This window comes from Argiope bruennichi, chromosome 9, assembly GCF_947563725.1.
Source record: "Argiope bruennichi chromosome 9, qqArgBrue1.1, whole genome shotgun sequence".
NCBI classification, from domain to species: domain Eukaryota; kingdom Metazoa; phylum Arthropoda; class Arachnida; order Araneae; family Araneidae; genus Argiope; species Argiope bruennichi.
In genome coordinates this window covers 126,842,626-126,865,479 of record NC_079159.1, presented here as the reverse complement: position 1 = coordinate 126,865,479, position 22,854 = coordinate 126,842,626, and the positions used below count along the sequence as shown (strand labels likewise).

Below are 22,854 nucleotides of genomic sequence, written 5' to 3'. Positions count from 1 at the left end.
CTTAATTTATTTGAATGCATAGTGCATTTAATGCACTGAATTGCTATGTGTCTATCTGAATTTAAAGTTACAGCATCAATTATTTGTTAGCATTTCAGTTCAGATTATAAATTTATTATCAATATAATGTCCATAAATATGTGAAATTGCATATAACCCTCTTTTACTTGTTGAGAGACTAATACTGTTTTGTTTATGGCTTTTCCAGGAATTGCTTAATAAAATTATATCATTAGAAGATTTATCATGTGTAACATTTCCCCAACCGGCATTTTAAAAAAAAAACAGTTGTTTCATGTTAAATTTATTAACATAAAACATTTTTTCTTTAAAAAAAATTTCCTTATTATAAAAAATGTTTTCATCTAGCTTCTTTATTTCAAAGTCGCTTATTTTATTTTATAGGTTATTTAAAAGAGCTCTAGCGGCAGCTGGGAGAGAATTCCGTTCTGACAGGTTGTGGGACTTGTATGTAAATTGGGAGGAAGAGAACAAAAATTTAAAAGAAGTCACTGCAGCTTATGATGAACTTTTAACTATTCCTACACAGCTATACAGTCACCATTTTGAGAAGTATGTTTTGTTCTTTATATGTGTATTATGAAATTGATTGCATTTTTTTATATTTTTGGTATTTTGCTTCAAATAAAAATATTAAAGTTGCAAGATTTATATATTGAGACGGGGTGTTCAATGTCATTGAAATTCTATAAAAACTTCTTATTTTTACTACAAGAACCTTAAATTTTTTTTTACTTGTTTGCTTATTTTTGTGTGAGGGTTTTTTCTTTTTATTATTATTTTTTAATTCAAATTTCCCATGCTGTTTTTGCATAATTATACTGATGAATTTTTAATGTGTTGTCTGATTTTTTATCTCTCAATATGAAGTGCTTTCAGAAGTTTATGTAAAAGGTTTTCTCCTAATTTACGGAAATAGTGCTAGTGTGAAGGAAAATATCCCTTATATTGACTTTTTTGCTTATTTAGTTTGGGAAAATTCATTTTTCAATGACGATTTAATTTATTCACCTTAAAGATTTGATATTTGTTTTAAGTCACTTCAGCTGATTGTTATATTTTTACATGTAAGGTTATTCTTTACAGATCATTTGCTTATTGTATTTCAGTATTATTATTAGTGAGTTATTAAATACTTTTAGTGCCAAAGTTTTGTAACTATAAGAAAAATGTGTGTATATTTATTGTAAACTTACTATAGTTGGAAAGTTTCTGAATGATTGAAGGCTTTCAAAAATGAATGTAAGGTTGTAATATTTCTAAATAATTGAAAATATTAGGCTGTTGAAATTATTGCCTGTTTTGTGAGAAACAAGAGGATTTAAAAAAAAAAAAGGCAGGATACTTATAGTCCATAAAAACTCTTCAGATTTGATTTTACTCTGGGCCCATGAATGCACTTGATTTTTCATTAAACCCTTTGAAAAAAACAAGAGGTAAAGATAGTCTGTGCTAAAAATGTTGTTTTACAATTTCAGTTGGTATTATAAAAATTAATTTTAAAGAAATAAAAATTAAACTAACATTTTATCCCATCATCAAGTTTGAACACATCTTCCGCTTCCATTAAGGTCCTGAAAGGTGCTGTTTGTCTTTCAAAAATCAGTTAGCTAAATGCGATCTTTTCAAAGTTTTATTTTCACAGTTATTTTCCGGACAATTATTATAATATTTAAAATTGCAGAACTTTTTTTTAAGGTATTGCCAATTTTGACAGAAAAGTACTTGATAATTTTTCAGCAAAAATGATTTTTTCAGAAGTAATGCAAATATTAATAAAATGTTTACTATGTATTTCCTTCTATTTAACACGTCTTTAAATAGAATTACGATAAATCCAAACAAATTGGAAAAAAAATTAAATATCTTTCAAGATGTAAGCATTTTTAAAATTTAGTCCTGCTGTAGCTAAGCTAATCTTAACATTTGACTGTTCTTCGTATAAGCCTTTTATTTAATGGCAATTTTTTTTTTTCTTTTACTCCACCTTTTCTGCTTCTAATTTGGCAATGTAATTGGATACAAAATTAGAGGCTTGTTATCAAAAGCTAACTCAACAACCAGTAAAATGCCTATTATGTATATTTTCCACATTATTGCATTTTTCCTAACAATTAGAAACTATACAGAGGTCCCCCCCCCTTCTGTATAGTTTCTAGGAATAAGAAGGGGGGATACAGCGAAGCAGAATTACCATACAAGGAAGGAATTTCCAAGCCCAGTCAACTGGAGTTATGTTTGTTTTTTTTTTAAATATTTCAATGACACTGTTTCAAGTTTGTTAAAATGTAAATAAACATTTCTTAATTTTTATTTCTGCCAAGTACTGATCAGAAGTAAAATTAAGATATTTTTATGAATTAGTACTTTTTTATTTCAATTAAATTGTGGATGTAGGAAGTCGATTACCTTTGGTAGCTTGTGTGAAATTAGATTTTTAAAAACATAATCAAAACTATTACATTAATATTAGTATGCAATATAATAATACCTATGCTATGTAATATTTTAATACTTATTGCTTGAAAGGTACAATTTTTTTACGGTAAAATTTGTCTACTGACTCTATGTAAGGTAGTTATTTTTTTTCTTGGGAAATTAAATTTTTCACTTGTTAAACTATTAATATAAAATTATTACTTTCAAATTTCACTTTCCTGTTTGATGAGTCTAAAAAAGTTATGAATTTAAAAAACACTGGTACCTTATAATGTACAAATTAAGAAGTGTATATACTTCAGAATGCAAATGAAGCCACGATGGCCTAGTAGTAAGGTCTTGGCTTCGGAACCGAAGGGCTTGGGCTTCAGGTTCAAGACCCGATTCCACTCAAGAACCTGTAAATAGGCTGATCTGGTGCATGCTGAATCCGTCAGGGTCAAACATCCTCCTGCTGGTGTAGTACAGAAGCTTGGAGACGGGGTGCCAACTCGGGTGTCGTTCTCGGCGTCTGACAGCGGTTCAAAATTGCAATGTCTATCCTTAAATAGCCCTAGTGTTGCTTTAAAACAGAACATTAATATAACTAAACTATTCAGAAGGAAAATCCAACTTCAGAAGTAATGTTCAGAGACACCCTTTCTTCCCTCAATTTTTAACATAGGTTAAAAGCACATGATTGAATGGAATAATGAAATTAGTTTAGATTTCATCTTAATTATAAAATTATCGTTACAAATTGTATATATCTAATTAAATTTTAAGAAGTTATTAAAATTAGTGTGGAAATGACTTTGAAATAATTAAAAATGTTTTTTACCCCCAGTTTTGAGTTTTAAAATTGTGTAAAAAAGACTCATGAAATGTTGGCAGATAAAACTTTTAAGAGAGCTTGTTTAATGTTTTACTTCAAAAAGTGGATTGTAACTTTTCTTTTGTTCTGAGAAAAGTCATAGAACTTGTGTTATATTTCTTGAAGATTGGACACAATCTGTAAATTGTATAAAAGATTTATATGCATTTTTTTATGTATAATTTTCTAAATTCTCCAGATAAATAAAAAGGTTAATGCACATTTTAGAAAAAATTTACTCATGAAAAACAAGTTATTAAAAAATATATAAATTGTTCAGTGGGAAACCTGTTCTTGACAACCAAAAGTTATCCAGCTGGAATGGTTGGGTTTTTGGAGAATTAATCTTGTGCTTTTCTTATTGCTAAAGGTAATTGCTCTTGTTTAGGTTTCGAAAACATGTGAAAAAAAATCACCCAAGGGAAATTCTATCCACTGATGAATTCTTAGAATTGTGGCAAAATGTTGTTAATACTCTTAAACATGATGTTGTATTGGATGAAGATGATGATGATGATAAGCTTACAGACAAGAATTCAGATGCCTCTCCTCCTGGAATGGAAACAGATGATGCACCTCCTGGTTTGGAGCCTGATGGCACTAATATTGAAAAAAATATGGTAAGATAGAAAATATGATTCTGATAAAGTAATATTTAGAATTTTAAAATTATATATATATATATATCTGGATTGTTTTCATAAATTTCTTGTAAACATTCAGAAGAATGAAGGATCTCTCAGATTTTGAGAATGGTGCTATATTAGAGCATGATCTATCTCAATAGTTGCAGCATACAGCTCATCAATCAGTTAGTTATTTGGTCTTTAATGATGTGCATACATGCGCCGTATATAGATAAATGGTATTATCCGAAGATATAGCTGTAAATATTACTGATCTGAAATTCTGGGTATTTTTTCTCTATTTTCAAAGATTAATTATATGTTTAAAGTTATACCAAAGAAAATATAAATCATTTTTTCAATTTTGATTTGAATTTGAATATTGAGACAATGAAGTAATTATTTTTATTAAGCAAAGTTATCCAAAAATTAATTTAAAAGTGTTTCTAAAATTCCTTGTTAAACCTTGTCCTTAACTTCCGTCGCGTTAGATGCATTTTTTGTTCATCCCATCCTTATTTTGGCAAAATAATCATGTGGGGAATGCATAAAAGTTTAGAGGTTTTTCCTGGGAGTTGACATCTGAGAATTGACAGCGCTTCAGTGTTAAATTTAATACTTCAAGAGTAAAGTGACAAAAATATTAAGATCAAAATGTAATCCTTTTCATCTGAAATTTTAATAATATACGAATCTACATATCTTAGCTACATATATTTTAAATACTACTGTTAAAAAATATATAAATTAAAAATGTATATGTATATTAGAAACTGAAGAGAAATAGGCTTGGAATTACCTGTGGGTGTGGGTGTTTTAATTATAGACAATGTGTCTTTGCTTTCATTAGATTAAGAGATTTGGACATAACTAACAATGTGGAAAGAGGTGTATTTATCCAAAATGTTTAAATTGGGATTTTTCAGCCATAACTTTAATTTCTTTGTCATGTATTTTTAATATAGTTACTGTATTTATAAAAAAAAAAAAAAAAAATCACTGAACTAGGCACAGAGCTAAAAGAATAAATTTATTTTTCAAGCATCTTTATATGGCAGCATTTTTACTGATCAATGATCAATATTCTTTTAACATTTAGTTGTTAACTTCTTATTTAACAACTTATCACTTCCATGGGAAATAGAACACATTCTTAATCTAAAAATTTATGTGTATTTTCTAACTCTAGAATAGTTCTTAACATGTTTATGTCACCCGACAAATTTTAAAATGAAAGTCTCTGAATAATCGGTCTAAAAATGTTAAGCCTAATCTCATTAGCCTGGGGGAAATTTAAGCCTTACTCATCTGGCGGAGGGGAAATGAAGATTTTTTTTGGCGGGAAAGTTACTTCTTAATTAATAATTAAAATTCTAATTAAAAATTCAAAAAGAAGGACCCCAGGTGTATATTCCTGACCTCCAAGGTATACATGTACCAAATTTGGTAGCTGTAGGTCAAACAGTCTGACCTGTTGAGTGTTAACACACACATATTGAGCTTTATTATAAGTATAGATTATTATTATTTTCCATCTTTAACGTCAATAATTTGGACATCTTTCAATATAAACAGCTTAAACTGATGCTTGTTTTGTTGTGAATTAGAATCATGCACATAGAGTTGCGATGCCAATTTGGTTTTGGTTCTACATTTGGAAAGTTTTGGCTCTTATACTTTTAATTAATAAGTATCCATTTATGTAAAAAAAAAAATCTTTGGTCCTTTTTTTTTTTCTCCCGCATTATTTATAGTATTGAAAGTAATGAAATTAAAACTTGTTGCATCTGATTTGTCCTTTAATGTATTCAGTAATTTTATAAATGTTTTTATTTATGTTGACTGAAAGTGAATTAGCTAATAACTGTATATTAGGCAGTAAAAAAGTGTCATATCTTATATGTGAAGCAGCTCCATGAAACTAATGGCTGAAAAGTATGCAAAATTTGCTCAAATACTTGAATTGGCCAAAATGAATAGTAATCTTGCTTTGTAATAAATTTGTGTAAGTAATCGTTAAATAATTTGTGTCCTGTAAAAATGGGGTTTTTTCCCCCCACCTGAGTCCTTAATTTTGTGCGACTTGCAACTGAACAGCATGAGACGTAATATATCCCCCTTTCTCTATGTAAATATAAACCTTTTAAAATGCTATTTCAAGTAATGTTAAATTGTTTCTTTCTTTCCTTGCTTTTTCTACTTCTTAAAATTATATTACATTAAAACCAGTACACTAATGTTTGCACATTTCCTTGTATTTTGATTGTATGTACAGGGAATTCTTTTTCCATGTATCAGTGGCAACTCTAATAATGTATAAACAACGTACTGTAAATAATTGTAATCAAGATAAAGCTAATAATCTTAAATAAACCAGGATTATTATTTGTATATGTATTTATTTTATGTGCATCTCTTATTTATAATTTTTTGGAGTAAGATGCATATGTTGATGAAAGTTCTGAATGATTTTCTTTAATCATTGTTTCAGGACTAAAAGAATTTTTGTGTTATTGCAGCTATTCAGATCAGTTTAGTTTTTGTAAGTATTAATAGATTTTTATAGTCAAGACCACAATTATAGAATGAAGAAGAAACGTATTATAAAAGCATATTTACTAATTTGCAGAATATATGAAGAAAAAAAAGGCAATTATATGTTTATTCAGTAGCAATTAGTAATAATCTCTTTTGACTTACTGATACTTGTCAAATGTGATTCACTAATTCTCAAAAATAACTATTTGCACATGTTGAATTCTTAGGATATTTAATCTTTACCAGTTATAACTCTCTCTCTCTCATAGATGACTACTGAAGAAATTGAACTGATGAAGAAAAAAATAGTAGAGAAGAGAAAAATCTTACATGAGAAAAATGAAATAGAAGTGGGAAAACGCTGGTCTTTTGAAGAGGCGGTGAGTAGATTGATTATCATTTTAATGCTAAGTATAAAGCACCATAATGGTGTAAAAGAAACCACAAACAAAGCTGCATGCCTCTGTGCATAGAATTATGTATATAACAATGTCTGTATATGACCATTTACATGCAGTTTCTATGGTGAGAATGATTTTTGAAGCCCTGATTTCTTTATCATGACCGCAGCCTGGTTCAGGTATGGAAAGGTATGCAACTTACTGTAGTCCCTCTAGGGTAACTTTAATAACAGTCTGTTGAATGTCTTTAATTGGCATGTTTTCTGTTATTTCCTTTCAGATCAAGAGGCCTTATTTTCATGTGAAAACGTTAGAGAGAGCTCAACTGAAAAATTGGAAAGATTATTTAGATTATGAAATAGAAAATGGAAGTCATGAAAGCACAGTTATACTGTTTGAGAGATGTATGATAGCTTGTGCTTTATATGAAGACATGTGGTTGAAGGTGAATATAACTTTTTATTTTGTAACTTTTCCCATTACTTTCATAAATGCTTAAAGGCTGATTTTATTGAATTTAAGCATATATATTTTTAAAAAAATTAAAGGACTAATAAATCTTTTCCCTAAAAATGTTTAAATGCATACGAGTTATCATAGCATCTATAAATAATTTTTTGAAATTTTTAATTTTATTTTTTGAAGTGTGTGCGTGTGTGCTTGTATTTCTAAAATAGTTTATATAATATTTATTAAAAATTCACAAGATTGATTGAAACAATTTAAATAGAAATCAATTTATCTTTTATAATAATTTTCAACTTATATCTTTGTGATAATGGAAGCCCAAAAGAGGATGATTGATTCCTTTTTGTATTATAAAATATTTGCATTAAATTCTGATTTTATTAGTTATCAAAATAATTATTCTGGAGAGTTTTTATAAATGGATCCTCCATAAATCCACAGAATTTGATATCCCTAGTGGTTTAATTAGCTTAATATATAAAATTGACTTTTGCCATTACCTATTTAAAAAAAAAAAATTCAATTAAAGGTAAATATATCATGGCAACAGTGTAAGGAAACTGAAACTACAACTGCTAATTTTCTGAAAATAATAGATTTTTCAAATTAAAAAAAAATTTAATAAAAATTGTTTTTATTTATTAAATAGTAGAAATAATGAATATATATTATAAAAAGAATAAATCTTTAAAAAAATTATGTAATTTTGTAAATTTGTTCTATAAAAACTTGAATTTTAATTTTTTTCTGTTTTAAGAGATTAAAAGTCATTTTTCTTTCTTTTCCCTCCTTAATAAGACCAGAACATACTCTGGTTAATGTTGTGGCAGATATAAATTCTAAAAATATCTTGCACACTTTCAGATATTCATAATTTATTACTAATTTACAGTATTTTCTCGGTATTTTTATTTTCTTTTTTAGTATGCTAAGTATATGGAAGAACGACAACCAGAAGGTGCAAGTGAGGTCTATGAGAGAGCATGTAAAATTCATTTACCAAGAAAGCCTAGTATTCATTTTTCTTGGGCAGCATTTGAAGAGAAGAGAGGTTTGTGTATTAAGAACTTTCTTATAAATAATGCTCTAAATTCAAGAAATAAAACTAAATAATTAGTTGATTATTTCAGTCAGAATAGTTTGTATTTACTTTTGACTATTTAATATTTGAAAATGCATTTCAAGTTTTACTTTAAAAAGTTTACTGAAGTTTGATGAAGAACCATATAATTTTTAAAGAGCAAATTGTGAATCACTGTATTTAATTTATTGATTTATTCCTTGCAAATAGACTTACAACATAATTTCAAAATTACAACAACTCTTCAAGGTAGAAAATTTTATCAGATTTTTTTTGGAATGTCAAAATTTGAAATTAGCATTTTGTTTCATTAGCATTTAAACCACATTTTTATTTTTTATAAATGTTTTCAGCATTTAATATAATTTGTATATAAATGCTATATTAAAATATGTGATGAATGAAATACAAATATTCTTCTTAAATTTATTGCTTTTAGTTATTTTTTTTTTTTATTTTAGGACTTTTAATATACTTTTTATTTAGTTCTTTGCTATGAATTCAGAAATGTGACTTGGTTCTTATTTTCTTTAATGTGTGAAAGGACATGAAATTTAATTACCTTTATTTTGATTGAGAAATATGTGGTTCTTGATGTCATATGGTGGTGGAAAAACAACAGGACTAGCAAAAAGAAAAAAAAAACTATTTCTTGTAGTGCATTGTACTTTTTAAAACAATATGAATATAATTGAATGCAATATTTAAGGTTAATTTGACTTTCAATTTAACTTATTACTTTTTCTCATGTTTAACTTTTGAAATGAAGGAAAATTGGGGGGGGGATTAGTCCATTTACAAATTTGATTCACAAGACAATTATTCAGAAAATTTAGTAGATATCGTAAAATTATAGATGGTCGTTATTCTCACCACTGTATTATGGTATTCCTTATATAAACATAAAGGAAGATTAATGTACTTTTACTCTTGCTTTGCAGTTTTAAGTGAAAAAATATCTAGAAACTAAATGCTTTAGATGTTGAAAATGTGTTTTAATAAGATTAAATGACAGCTTTATGTAAACATTTAAAATTACATAAAATAGAACAAATAATCACGTAAACAATTTAAAGCCTTGATTAATAATGATAGTAATAAGCGATCGATGCAAATAAATTTAAAAACAGGTATTAAAACATTAATTATATATATAAAGAAAGATATATCATGGGAAATTTATCATTGCATAACCCTACAAAATTTAAAAAGTAAGTACTAAATACAAAAATTGCACTTTGTTAATGAATAAGATTGTTTCAATGAATGGGATAAGTAATATTATCTTAATGCTTAATATTCCTCTCGGATACAAAGAAGAAGAGCAGAAGGGGAGTCTAGCAGAGAAAGTAAAATAATTGTATTAGCTAATTCTTAAAAAATCTGTTGTTGTTGTTATTGCTAATCTCCATGGCCTGACTTAGTCAAACCAAATCTCAATATCTGTTGGCAAGAAGAATGTCAAAAATGAGGAAGGGAGAAGAATAAATTTCTCCCCTAAGTCCTAACAGTCTAGAATATGTTCAGCAGAGGCCTGATGTTAGAGGCATTTTGGGCAAAGTGGGCAAGAATTTTCACCCTGAGAAAAGAGAAGACACTGGCAAGGTGCGACAAGCAAGTGTTGGTTTTTCTATCACAAGGAAGAATTTAGGACTGGCCCTATACCAATCATGAGTAGAGAGTACCATCCAATACTTTTTTTAGGGATTTTGCCTGAGAGAAGAGTTCTAAGTATGCGAGTTCAGCAGAAGATGAAGTCGCTAGGCTGCTTCCTTTCTTTGCAAACGTGTCTGCTATTTCGTTACCATGTAGATCCACATGGGATGTGATCCGCTGGAAATCAATATCATGTAGGAGTGAAATCAGCTTCAACTTCTGAAGAATAGACAAACTTGCTTTATCTCCAACATAGGTCCAATTGTTAAGGTGTTCCATTGAGCTGTGGCTATTGGTAAGAATCCAAAAGTTCTTATAATTATTTTCGTATAGAATGGTCTTAAGTCCCTCATCGATTGCTAGTAGTTCGCTTCTGATAACGGAACAAAAGTCTCGATTTCATTGACATAGAGAGAAACTAGTCCGAGGAATTGCAATATAGATGCCACTACCTACAGTTTAATGTCTCATTTAGGGATTTTATTAATGACTTCCATGGCTAATTGTCTAAGGTATTCCAACACATTTTCTTTTTTATTAATGGGAACAGGAAGGTTAAAATGAAAGTGAACCCTGGTAATTTCTTCAGTCGGATTCATACAGGAATGACGAGAATGTGAATACAGTTTTAGGAATTGCATTCTGAGACAATATTTGACTAAAGATACTATTTTTCTTGAGTCTGTGGAGGTAGTCCAATTACTTAGGTATTTTGAAGTGTTGCTTTGAATGCCATAACTGGAAAGCTTATTGTAATATTTTAATAAGGTTAGCATGTCTTCTAACATGGAGAGGTTTCAAGTCTGCTTCATAAAGGACAATATCTGAGGGGCAACTTCGTTTCAGGCCAGTTATTATACAAGCTGCACTCAGTTGTACCTGTTCAAGTTTCTTCTTGTTGGAATCGTAGGCACGGCAATAAATTGGAAATATGTATTCAGGTAAAGGTCTGATGATAGCTATATAAGTAGTTCTAAGGGTAGTCGCATCAGCTCCCCAGTCTCTACCTGCAATATATTTAAAGACGTTTAATCGTTTTCTTGCTTTTGAGACGATGTAATCAATGTGCTTATTACTTATAAGTTCAGAATCTAAAACAAATCCTAAGTATTTTGTGTGTTTTTTCATAGGCAAGTTTTTGATTTTCAACCATCAATTTTGGTTTGTAGTTGTATGAGTATTTATTGGTTGTAGAAAAGGTGGTAATCGATTTGGCAGAATGAAATTTTAGTTTAAGTTCTGCAGCAAACTCAGACAAGGCCTTCAAAGACTCGTTAAGTTTGGACTCCAGAAGGTTTATATCAAATCCAGAGCTCCAACGAACAATATCATCAGCAAACATACTAATGCATGTTCCAAATGAGATAATTTTTTCTGTACCTGCTAAAAACATAGAGAATAGTGTTGGACTGAGCACTGTACCCTGAAGGACACCTTGGCTAAGATGAAAATTGTTTGAAAGTGTCTTATTGAACTTAACCCTTATAAATCTCTGTTGTAGATAATCTGAGATCCATGCCAAAGTATTGCCTCGGATGTTGAAGCTATTATGCAGCTTAATGATTAATTTGTGTTTCCAGACTCTGTCGAAGGCTTTTGTAAGATCTAAAAAAGCAGCCACTGTATGATGCGTTGGCTTGCAGTTATGAGCATCTGTAATTGTCAATGATACTGTGGCCCCTTCAAAAGCCATATTGCTTTGATAAGATTTGAAAGCCATAAAGATTGTTTTGGTTTAGGAAGAATTGTAGTCGAATTAAGATCATTTTCTCCATTTCCTTGCTAGTTGTACATATAAGTGCTATTGGTCTAAAATGCTCAGGGGAGCAAGAATTCTTGTTGGTCTATTTAATTGGAATAATGATGGCCTTTTTCCATTCCTGTGGTGAGTGTCCCTTTTCCCACAATAAGTTGAAAAGGTCAATAAGCCTTTGTTTTCCCATACCTCCAAGGCTTCAAACAGCCGGAAAATCCATCCATGGATCAGGAGACTTGTTGAGATCAAGAAAAGTCAATGCAATAAGTAATTCTCTCATGGAAAATAGTTTTGTTAGAGTTGAATCACCCAAATCAGTGCTACAACAACCGTGAAAGATATTTCTCGCTTTACTTAATACTAAAACTTAATAGACTAATACAAATTATCAGTAATAGTTAATTACACAAAAATCATTATGAACTACATAAATAAAGGAGACCGGGATGATTATAATTGTTAAGTAATAACATGTACATTACTTGAGGAATTTTTAAAGATTTTATTAGAATTTTTGCTGAGCATGAGGGTTTTATTTTGTCAGCATAATTAATAGCCATCCAAAGTAGGCAGTGAGAGGCTGCGGGCACATGCTCTGTTTTAATTGGGGGTGGGGGCTAATGGAGAAAAATATATTTTATAAATTTTGATTTTATATCTTAACTGGTTATTTTTTTTGATTTCTAATTTATTTTATGTCTGCATGCAGTTTTAAAAAACTGCTTTTTTTTTTTTTTTTTTTTTTTTTAACTAATCATGGCATTTTTTTAAATCAACAAAAAAAAAAAAAAAATCTGGAACTGTGAAATGAGATAGCAGATTACAACTTGCGAGACTTCGTATTTGATTCGTGTAATTAACATATTTGCTTCATGTATTAACTTGCATCTTCAAAAATTATCTCTTCTTATGGATTTACCTCAGAAAGAATCTAATAAAGGTTTACTTACACAATATAATAGAGATGAAAACGAGTAGAAAGAATAAAAGGAAATAATCCAAAAGAGGATAAAAAGCTGAAGAGGATTTTGAACTTTATACTCTGAAAAATAATGATTTTAATTTGTAATAATGCATTTTTCAATTCTGTGATATATTAATATCCTATTTTGAGGCAACTCTAGGTTTATTTTTGTACATACTATGTATTTTTGAAGAGCAAAAAATAATTTGCTCAATTATTTTATCTTTATTTAACTGTAAACCATATGTTGTCATTTATTATCTTTATGCAAAATTGTGATAATTACCAAATGTTTAATGTATATTTAAATGTTTAATGTATATTTGGGAAAAATAATTAGGCAATTTCAGATATTTTTGGTAGTATTTGCCCATTTCTGGGTTAAATCATAATTGCTGAAATTTTGGAAAAAAACATTTCCTATCTTAAATCGGCAAAATTGTTGAATCTTACTTCATGCATATTGTGAATGAGCTGTAAAAGGTGTTATTATAACCAAGGAATTGCAAATACATTTAAAAGTATAAACATTTTTCTCACAAATTGCTTTACATAGTCTCTATCTCTCCTAGTATTTACAGAAAAGGTAAATCATAATTACAGTAACATTAACAAAAGAAAACTTTATTATCTTTAATTTAAAAAGAATTTTTGTTGATGTTTAAATGACCCTATTTGATTAATAAACCATTACAACAGCAATCCGTTATGAATTATAAGTCAGTATTAAAACTATATTTTTATTAATTATTGAATGGCTAAAGATAAATTGTAGTAAATCTGTGTAAATATTAATGTTACTTATTCTTATAGGCAATATTGATAAAGCTGCTCAAATATTAGATGAATTAGGTGAATCAATAAAGGATATGCTGGAAATAACTATAAGAAAAATTAATTTGGAAAGGCGGCGGGGCAACACTGATAAAGTAGATGAGTTGTATTTAAAATGCATTGCTGATGCAAAAACTGCTCAGATGTCCTCTCATTTTGCTACTAAATATGCAAGATATTTGTACAAGGTAAGAAAGGCTGATATATTTGATATTTTATTATCATTAACTTTTTTTTTCCTTACTCTAAAAATATAGATAAAATTTTTGATATATAATTAAAAATTGTCAATTTTAAATTCTTGCAGGTTAGGCGTGATTTTGTGAAAGCAAATGAGATCTTGACAAATGCTTTGAAAAATGATCCAGTAAGTCCCTCTTCTTTCTTTATGTGTAAAAAAAATACTATCCTTCTTCTGATGCATTATATTAACCCATTTAAGACAAAATACTTTTTTGAAAACATTCCCAGAATCTGTAATTCCATACTGATTTTTAATTACAATTCAATATCTTTGCACGTTTGGTGCACACCATCTTACCTGTTTTTGGCTTGGAAATTCTTTGCATATGGGGTGTGCAATCTGTCTTCAATGGGTTAAAATAAGAAATTAGCGTGTTACTCATCAAAAACTTCAAACTTGAGATTTTGACAAATCTTTACGTTTAACATCTCCGTCTATATTTTTAAAAAATGTTTGTCTGTCTGTAACAAAGCAACTCAAGAACGCTTTGAGCTAGATGGTTGAAATTTGATTTTAACAAATTTCGGGGATAAAATTTGTGGAGAAAAAATTTGGACAAATTTTAGGGATAAAGATGGATGAAATTCGGTACAGATTTAACATTTATAGTGAAGAGACCTGTCAGATTTTGAGCCAAAGCCAATTACGAGTTGATTGTTTGTCAGTCTACTTACTTTCAGAAATATGTAAACGTGATAACTCAAAAATGCAGGAATATTTTAAATATCAAATTTGGTATGCGATTTTTTTGACTACAGGTGTAGTTTTATGTCAAATTTTTGTTTGAATCTTTGAGAAAAACATGTCTAAAACACAAATTCAATTTTTTAATCTCATGCCAGGGAATACTCACCAAAAATGACATGATAGATTCAGTAACAATGTTAATTTCATGCCAAAAGTGTATATATGATAACAATTCTACGCCAGTTACATATATGGCCTTCCCTGGCTTGAAAAGTTTATTAAAGTGTATATGAGAATTTTGGGGAGACCAATCCTGCTGGTTTTTTTAATGTTGAAAGAAATTGTATAGCTTTAAATGATATTGAAAAAAACAAATACTGGCTTCTTTTTTTTTTTTCAATTTCTTATTTTAACTAGAGTATTTTTTATTTTGTAGAGTAATCCATATATCTTATTGCAACTTATTGATGTGGGCTTTCAACAAGATCCAATGGACCAGTCTGCTATACTTGAAGCTTTTGATATGGCTTTATCTAGTGATATGAATAACGATCAAAAATTGCTTTTCTCCCAAAGGAAATTGGAATTCCTTGAAGATTTCTCATCAGATCCTCAAAGGTAAATTGGTACTAATTATTAATAAACTAATTATTTGTGGAAAATATCAGTTGGGATGCAATGCATTCTCTCGGCATTTATTTTTTATAAATTTCCTGGTCATTATTTGAAAAGATCTCTTCTCTGCTGCTAGATAATTTATGCAGTTTTAGTTATTTGTATTAATGAAGATTTTATCTGGCCAGTCATTTAATTTTTGTTTAAATCTGAAAGTGCTTGACTAAAGAGGGAAGAAGAAAATTCACTCATTTCATTTTCTAAAATATAGTTAAATAATATCTCAAACAAAGCATTAACATAAGAGAGATTTTGAAATTAGAACTTGTTTGATTTTTGTATTAATATTATGAAATATGGGGAAAGGGATTAGTTTTCAAGATATACTAATCAATAATTGTTTCATCTTTTTCACAGTTTAAAAAGAGTAATATACTATTTAAACTAGGTTTACGGGATGACTAGATTTAAGCATTATGAGTTATATCTGCGATAAATTCTTAATTGAATTATTTCGATGTTACTGTTTATTAATTGTATAAACATGTATTTGTGAAGCCCATTTTCTCTGTGAAATATTACTGCGATCAAAATGTATCTGGTGTGGAAGCTGGTGATCATTAGTGACAAATTTATGAATCGGAAGCTTTCACAACATGAATTAAATTGATTCATCTATTAGTTGTTTTCGAATGGTTCATTGGTTTTATTGATTGTTATTAATATATATATATACAGTTTTAAAAGACAATTAATTGTTTAAATCCAGTGATGTGGGGATATCAAGTTTACTTTTTCATAATATTTCTTTAATATAAGATACCTGTTCCATGTCCCATATTTTTTAAGTTTTAGTAGTAGAGATTAGAACTATCTGGTGAGATAATTGCTTGATCTTTCATAAGATTTCAAATAAAAATAATGGTATTTAGATGTGTATAAAATATTATAGAAAGATTGTATTTTTTAAATGTTTTTAATTCTTTGAAAAAATTTTAGACAAAAATGAAAATTTAATTTTTAAGTTTAAAATTTTGTAATAAAAATATTTTTATAATTTATTTTCAAAATCAATTTTAAATAATGACATAAAGATTGTAAAGGACATTAAAAATCAAAAAATGTTTATGTAGCCAAAAAATTGCATTTTTAGTTTTATAAATATTTGAAACTAAATTATTAATCAGTTATGATATGACAAAAGTTTTACTTTTCGGATCAATTTGTGGAGTAAGTTTGGAAAATATTTGAAAGTTGAAAATTACATAAATAGTTTGGGGGGGAAAAGTTTTTTTTAAATGTTCAGTGCATGTAATAAATTCTTAATTTATGTTCTAAAAATTTGTCAAATCACTCTAAACTTATTTAACTCAAAGTATTTTTTCACATTTTCTATTTCATACTTTCTGTTTAGTTTGCTATACTGCTCTCCTCGTGATTCTTGGAATAAAGCATTTTACTATTTAAAAACAGTTTGCTTCTTCAAAGCAGGTTTAACACACACACATATGTATGCACACAACAATTGGTATTAAATGTTGGAATTTTTTAGTTTGGGTACTGGGAAATAATATATTTCAAAATGGCAAAAGCAAATATTTTAATCTAGTAGAAGATTTAGACAAGATAAGATTAATAATGCTTGGAGTATGTGAGAATGGCAATGAATTCATGAGCCACATGAGAAAATTTGGCTCTTTTAGTTGTTGCTCAATAAGCTGGGTTATATTTTATTGCAAGTAATGAAATAAAATACTTTTGGGATTAAAACTGAAACCAGAAAAAAAAAATCAAGGGTTGGTTGTATGAAGGAAAATGAAATAAATTGCATAAAAATGTATGATTTTCAGAATGTGTTCGAAACATTTCTCTTTAAAGCAATTCTATACTACAAAGACTGAAAAATGTGTGTGGCTCCACAGAATCACACAGAATAATACATTTAATTAATATTATTATAAATAAAAGATTTTGTATGTTGACAAAAATATTTTCTTGCAGGTCAAAGATTTCTCTATACTGTGTTAATTATATAATATATATAATCCTCTAATTTAAATTGGTTTCTTATTTATAAATGACATATTAGTAAATTGGCATTAAAACACATGTAAGGCAAAAGAAATGAATTTTCATTATTTTTATTTGATTTAACTTTTGAATTCAAACATTTTTAAAAAGATATACAAAACAATACTAAATCAATTACTTAAATTATTCTGTAACTACATAAATTTTTTAACCTTCAACAATTTTCTTCCATCTTTCATTTTTTCCAAAAAATTTTGTTGCTTTTAAATGCAAGTAATTGATTACCTACTAAAATGATATAGTAATTATACCGACATAGAGCCATTCAAGCCAGTAGGTTTTCATCTGTATCCTTAAATCTGTATTTTTATCTGCATATAATATGAATTATTTACATTATTTTGTTATTATATCATTTCTTATTTAACACATTTTTATAAATTTTCCATTTTTTTTATTCTAATTTATCTTGTTTAAATATTTTTATTTATCAATAGATTTTTATTTGTGCATTGTCTATTTCATTTTAATGTTTTAGAGAAAGAAATTTTTTTAGCAGTTTTTGAGTTCCTAAAGAAAAGACCAGAATCAGAGTTCTTCCAGACCTGATATATTACCCTAATTTATTTTCTCTTTCAGCTTTGATTCCAAAAATATTTTAATTATAAAAATATGTCTTTGCATGGTTTAATTGGTACATTCGCAGTGTTTGGTTTTTATTTATTAATTTAGTATTTATTACAAAAACTTGTCAAATGAAGAGTAAAAAGTTTTTAAGTAGCTGTCATATTTTCATTTTGAGAAAGGTCTTTCACTTTTTAACGAATATTAGAGTGGATAAGTTTTTGTTTCTTATTTTTATTTAAATAATTATTATTTAATTGTTCTAGTTCTGAATATTTCATGACAATTGGATCATGTTTTGAACGTTGTTGGTACTCTCTACTAAGACATTTCTTTATTATAGAATTCAAGAGGCCTATGAAGAATATGCAAAAATGTACAAATCCCATTTTTCTTCCAGAAAAAGATCTGCAGAAGATGGGTAATGTTAAATTTTTAATTGTAGTTTAATTTGTTATGCAGAATGCTTAAAAATATAGTTTTCTGTGAAATATATGTTTCATGTTTTTTTAATAATGTTATCTCTTAGGACTGGTCTTCATTGGAATGATTCATGTATACAATGAACAGAACATTAAAATAGTTAAAATAACATGTCTTTATTATTTAGCCATTTGATAGAATCATAAACAGGAAGTTATATTTAAATTATTTAATTGAAATTAAATCCAACCAATGTGCTCAGCAAACTAGCTGGTCATCAAAGTACATTAGTTAATAATAAAGATTAATATGTGTCTTTTGTCTGTGTGTTGACACTACATGCAAAGCCGTTTGATCTGCAGTTCCCCAATTTGGCACATATATATCTTGGAGGATGGAATTTTAATTAGAAAAATTAAACCAAATATAGGTGTTTTGTGTGTGTGTGTGATAAATTCTACAAATATTATTGCTCAAAATTAAATTGGAAAAAATTATTATTTTATCTATACAAATTTAATAACGATGCAATTTTTTTCTAAATTGCAGACATTTTTTTAAAAACTAGTCATCACATTGGCGACCATATTCTCTGCCTATGTTACTCATTGCTTTAGTTGTTAAATGATTAATATGGAATGCTGTTTGATTTTTAAATTTCACTTGAATTTAATCAGTGAAGTGAAAATCTAACTACAGAGTTAATGATGGGCAAAAGCATGTGATTGTTTTGATGGAGGAGTTTGAATGCCATAATATTTCAAAACATTTTGTTATGAACTTGAATTTAAAAAATATATTTTTTAATTAAAAATAAAATTTATATGGAAACACAATCGATATCATTATAAAAGTAACTATTTGGTTATAACATAATTTTTTTGTAAAATTAATGCTTCGAAGGACATTAAAATCTGAAACAACAAAACAGCAAAAATCTTGCAAGTTGTTGCTTAGGTTCAATTGTTTTAAATTGAGTAAAGATTTATTTGCTTAAATAAAAAATTTTAGCTTTTATAAATGGGTTAGTATTTATGTTTAATTTTTAATGCAGAGAGGACGGTAAGGAGAAGAAATCGAAAACAGAAGTAAATGGCTCTGCTGTCGCAGCAACGACAGCTGGTACTACTGCTAGTGTGGTTGCTGCAGATGCTGCTTCATATCAATATCCTCATTCTGCATGGGCAAATTATGCCCAGGTCTGTATTATTAATTATTTATTTTTACTAAAAAATTACTTGCTTACTTTTATAATATGGTTACTCTAGTATATCCTTTCTTTATATGTTTTTCACCTTACCATTTTGGGGTATAAATATAAATCTGTGAATATTCAAAGCTAAGATTAATACAAAGTGTGTTGTTGCATAACAAAGAGCATTTATTAAAAATTGAATTGATACTATAGATCAATTGCCTAGTAGTTGCTCAATAGTTTTAATGCAATGATTTTGTTTTTTTTAAAATTCTACTATGAAACATAAACTCACTTAAATTCTTTACTCCTTTCTAATTCAGAACGATTGCAGTTATAGTTGTAAATGTTTTGTCTAAGTGCTGTAAAATGTTTATATTATGTTTGATAAGGCCACTTAATGGGCTACCCTACATCACACAAGAGAAAGGGATAGAATTCATTACAGAGTTATAGAGAAAATTGCCAATATGGTATGGAAAACTGCTTTGTGGACATTGATGCTAAGAATAAAGCACATATATTCCATAATTGTTTATTTGCAATTTCCAAAACTATGACTTCACGAAACAATAATAACAATAAATGTTATCTTCTGGGTTAAAATATGGCTCCAACTCAGTAAGATTGCTAAATGTAAGACATAATGCAAGACATAATCAAGCATAATGCAGTGCAGTTACTAAAAAATGTGGATTATGAGATTCAAACAAGGGTCCAAATGTGTATTGTAGCAGATGGAAAATAGTTTGGATACCAAAATGAAATTGATTATTGTAGCCTATTCCGTCTTATATATATATAAATTTTTATCACACAACAGTGTTGGAATTGTGGGCTAACAAATATATATTTAAGTATGCTGTTTACTTTTGCACGAAATCAATTTTTATATTAACAATCACTGTTTTCATTTTGAAGTTGAGAAACTATTTCAACCAAATTGCTACTGGTATTTTGATAAATTTTTATCTAATGGACATAAATTGTGGAATTCATGTAATTTTTATTCTGAAATACAAATAAAATAAGCAAAACAAATTTTTAAACTAACTTGGGTAAAGAATAAATAAATTGGAATTATAATATTTAAATTTGGACTTCTTTATGAAGTAGTTTGGTTTTGATTATCTGCCTTAAAATAGGATTTCAATACCTGTAATATAATTTTTAGATTTTCTTTCACTATATGCTTTATACTTCTGTGTATTTATTGTATTTGATAATTAAATAAAATGTATTTAAAGCAGTAAATGATCATCAAAAATGGTCTTTGAAAGTTTTGTTTTTGAATATAATTTACAAATTCGAGCTTTCAGACCATTAAAGATATTTTTTTGTTTTCATCAGCTGAAATCTTATAGTAGAAATGCATGGAGTCGATTTTTGTATAATTCAGCCACATATAACAGTGGTAGACTTCTGGCAGAGAGGAGACCACACAATCAGTTAAAATCTTTATTCGCTTAATGGCCAAATAAATAAGTTTGTAAACAATGCAAATTCTGTGAATTATAAAATATTAGAATAATATCAATGCTGTGTCAAATATAATTGGTTAGGTTCTTGCATGTTTCGTTATTCTTACTTTGTTGTTAATTTATTTAAAAATACTAAAAATCTGTTTTAATAATATTGTGTATAAACATGGATCCTGGACAGCATGAAGTTCTTATAAATAAATAAAAATACGTTTTCACAACCTTAATAAAATATATTTATAAAAAAATAAAGCATTGACATGTTAATATGGGTTGAAATATGAAACTAAATCGACCAATTTACTAAAATAGAATGTGTACTACCCAAGACCATTAAATATTTGAATTTACTAGACATGTGGCATGGCTCTTTTTTATAATTCAGTGAATAATTTTTCAGATATGTTTTGATTTGAATTAATGTAGATGAAAATATAAATAGTATCAAGTGCTTGTGAAAAATAATTTTTACCGTTGCATGTTATCAGAGTTTTATTCCATACTTTAAAATTGCATTTCTTCAATACTGACATTTTCTTTCTTTCTAGAATTCGTACAATTATCAACAAGCATGGACGCCTTATGCTGCAACAAATTATTATTCTTCTCATTAATACAAATGGATTGCCTGTTTAGAAACATTACATGAATTGCATTATAAATAAATTCATACATCACTGAATTTTACTTCTTTTAAAGCAATTTGTAAAATTTATTTTTTACAAACTACATATTGTTAATTCAGTTAGAATATCATTTTGTTCGCTAACTTGTAATATAGGACCTTGAAATAAATAATGTAGGTTGTTTCTGATAAAAAAATTTATATATATGTATCATTCTTTTGTTTACACAACCTGAATTTTCTTTACTTGTAACCATACAAGTTAAACATAAAATTTAGTTTGTATTTTATTGGAAGTGTTTCAATTTTTGTAATGTGGTACTTTTAAAAATTAAATGTTCTTTTGTTATAAAGTAAGGTTTCATTTATGATTAAATGCTCTTAATACCTCAATAATTGGTTGTGAAAGTTTATCATCAGTCACATAAAGCTATGATAGTCCCAAAGAAATTGCAACTATCATCTCTTCTTAAATTGTCATTTTAAACAATAGCACTTTTGGTGAAATAAAGGTTTTTATATTTTCAGCCTTTATTTTTTATTTATTTATTATTTTATTTTATTTATATGCAAATTCTTCAGAGTTGGAAACTTAAGCCTTCGATAGGTATGCTGCTAAAATTATGGATAGCTGATTTTTTGTAAATAGAACTTTCTCCCATTTTCTTTTCAACCTATTCATTTAAAATAATTGTTTTTCTGATTCTATTTTTGAAAAATTCTCCCATCAATTATGAGTTGAAGATTTATGTACAGCATAACTAGTAGTATTTGTCAAATTAAAAAATATTGGTTTCCTTTAGGAAAATTTTCATTGATTAAATTTAAATTGATTGAAATTTCTGCCATGAGTTTAAAAAACAAATTTATAAATTAAATTTTCTTATTAATATTTACTGTTCATTATCTGATTCTATTTAGAGATGTGTTTCTATAGAGAAATTGTATGAAGAGGCTTCCTTGCAAGATATTTGAATGTGCAGTGACCTGCATTATTGATTGATTTTACAAAGAAAAAAAAATTAGTTAATTTTTAAACAGTTTGAATGTACATACATTTGAATATTATCATACAATTTGTGTGCATTTCGCATCTGTGAAATCTTTGGAAAACTGGTCCAAAAAATTGCATATAATTAACTTTAATTTTCTTAGTTTTCCAGGATAATGTGTTGCAGTTTGGAAAGTTAGATTTGGATAGTGGTAACATACTTTTAGGTTGTTTGTTCATTAAAATATTAAATCAGAATTGCTGGCCAATTTTGAGAAAATAATCGTCTAAACTTACAGCA

At 27.8% G+C, this 22,854-nt stretch overlaps 1 protein-coding gene across 4 annotated transcripts in view; it reads left to right on the top strand.

The window, feature by feature from the left end:
* LOC129983833 (pre-mRNA-processing factor 39-like) overlaps nt 1–22,089 on the top strand; it is a 36,757-nt gene extending 14,668 nt beyond the window's left edge. For all 4 annotated transcript variants that reach the window (XM_056093491.1, XM_056093490.1, XM_056093493.1 and 1 more), the window contains 11 exons: nt 406–573; nt 3,702–3,933; nt 6,747–6,857; nt 7,159–7,323; nt 8,271–8,397; nt 13,617–13,825; nt 13,945–14,004; nt 15,005–15,186; nt 18,182–18,259; nt 19,316–19,460; nt 21,486–22,089. In XM_056093491.1, coding sequence (XP_055949466.1) covers nt 406–573; nt 3,702–3,933; nt 6,747–6,857; nt 7,159–7,323; nt 8,271–8,397; nt 13,617–13,825; nt 13,945–14,004; nt 15,005–15,186; nt 18,182–18,259; nt 19,316–19,460; nt 21,486–21,551 — 1,543 coding nt within the window. In that variant the 3' untranslated portion in view covers nt 21,552–22,089. The remainder of the gene's footprint in view (nt 1–405; nt 574–3,701; nt 3,934–6,746; nt 6,858–7,158; nt 7,324–8,270; nt 8,398–13,616; nt 13,826–13,944; nt 14,005–15,004; nt 15,187–18,181; nt 18,260–19,315; nt 19,461–21,485) is intronic.
* The last annotated feature ends 765 nt before the right edge of the window (nt 22,090–22,854 follow it).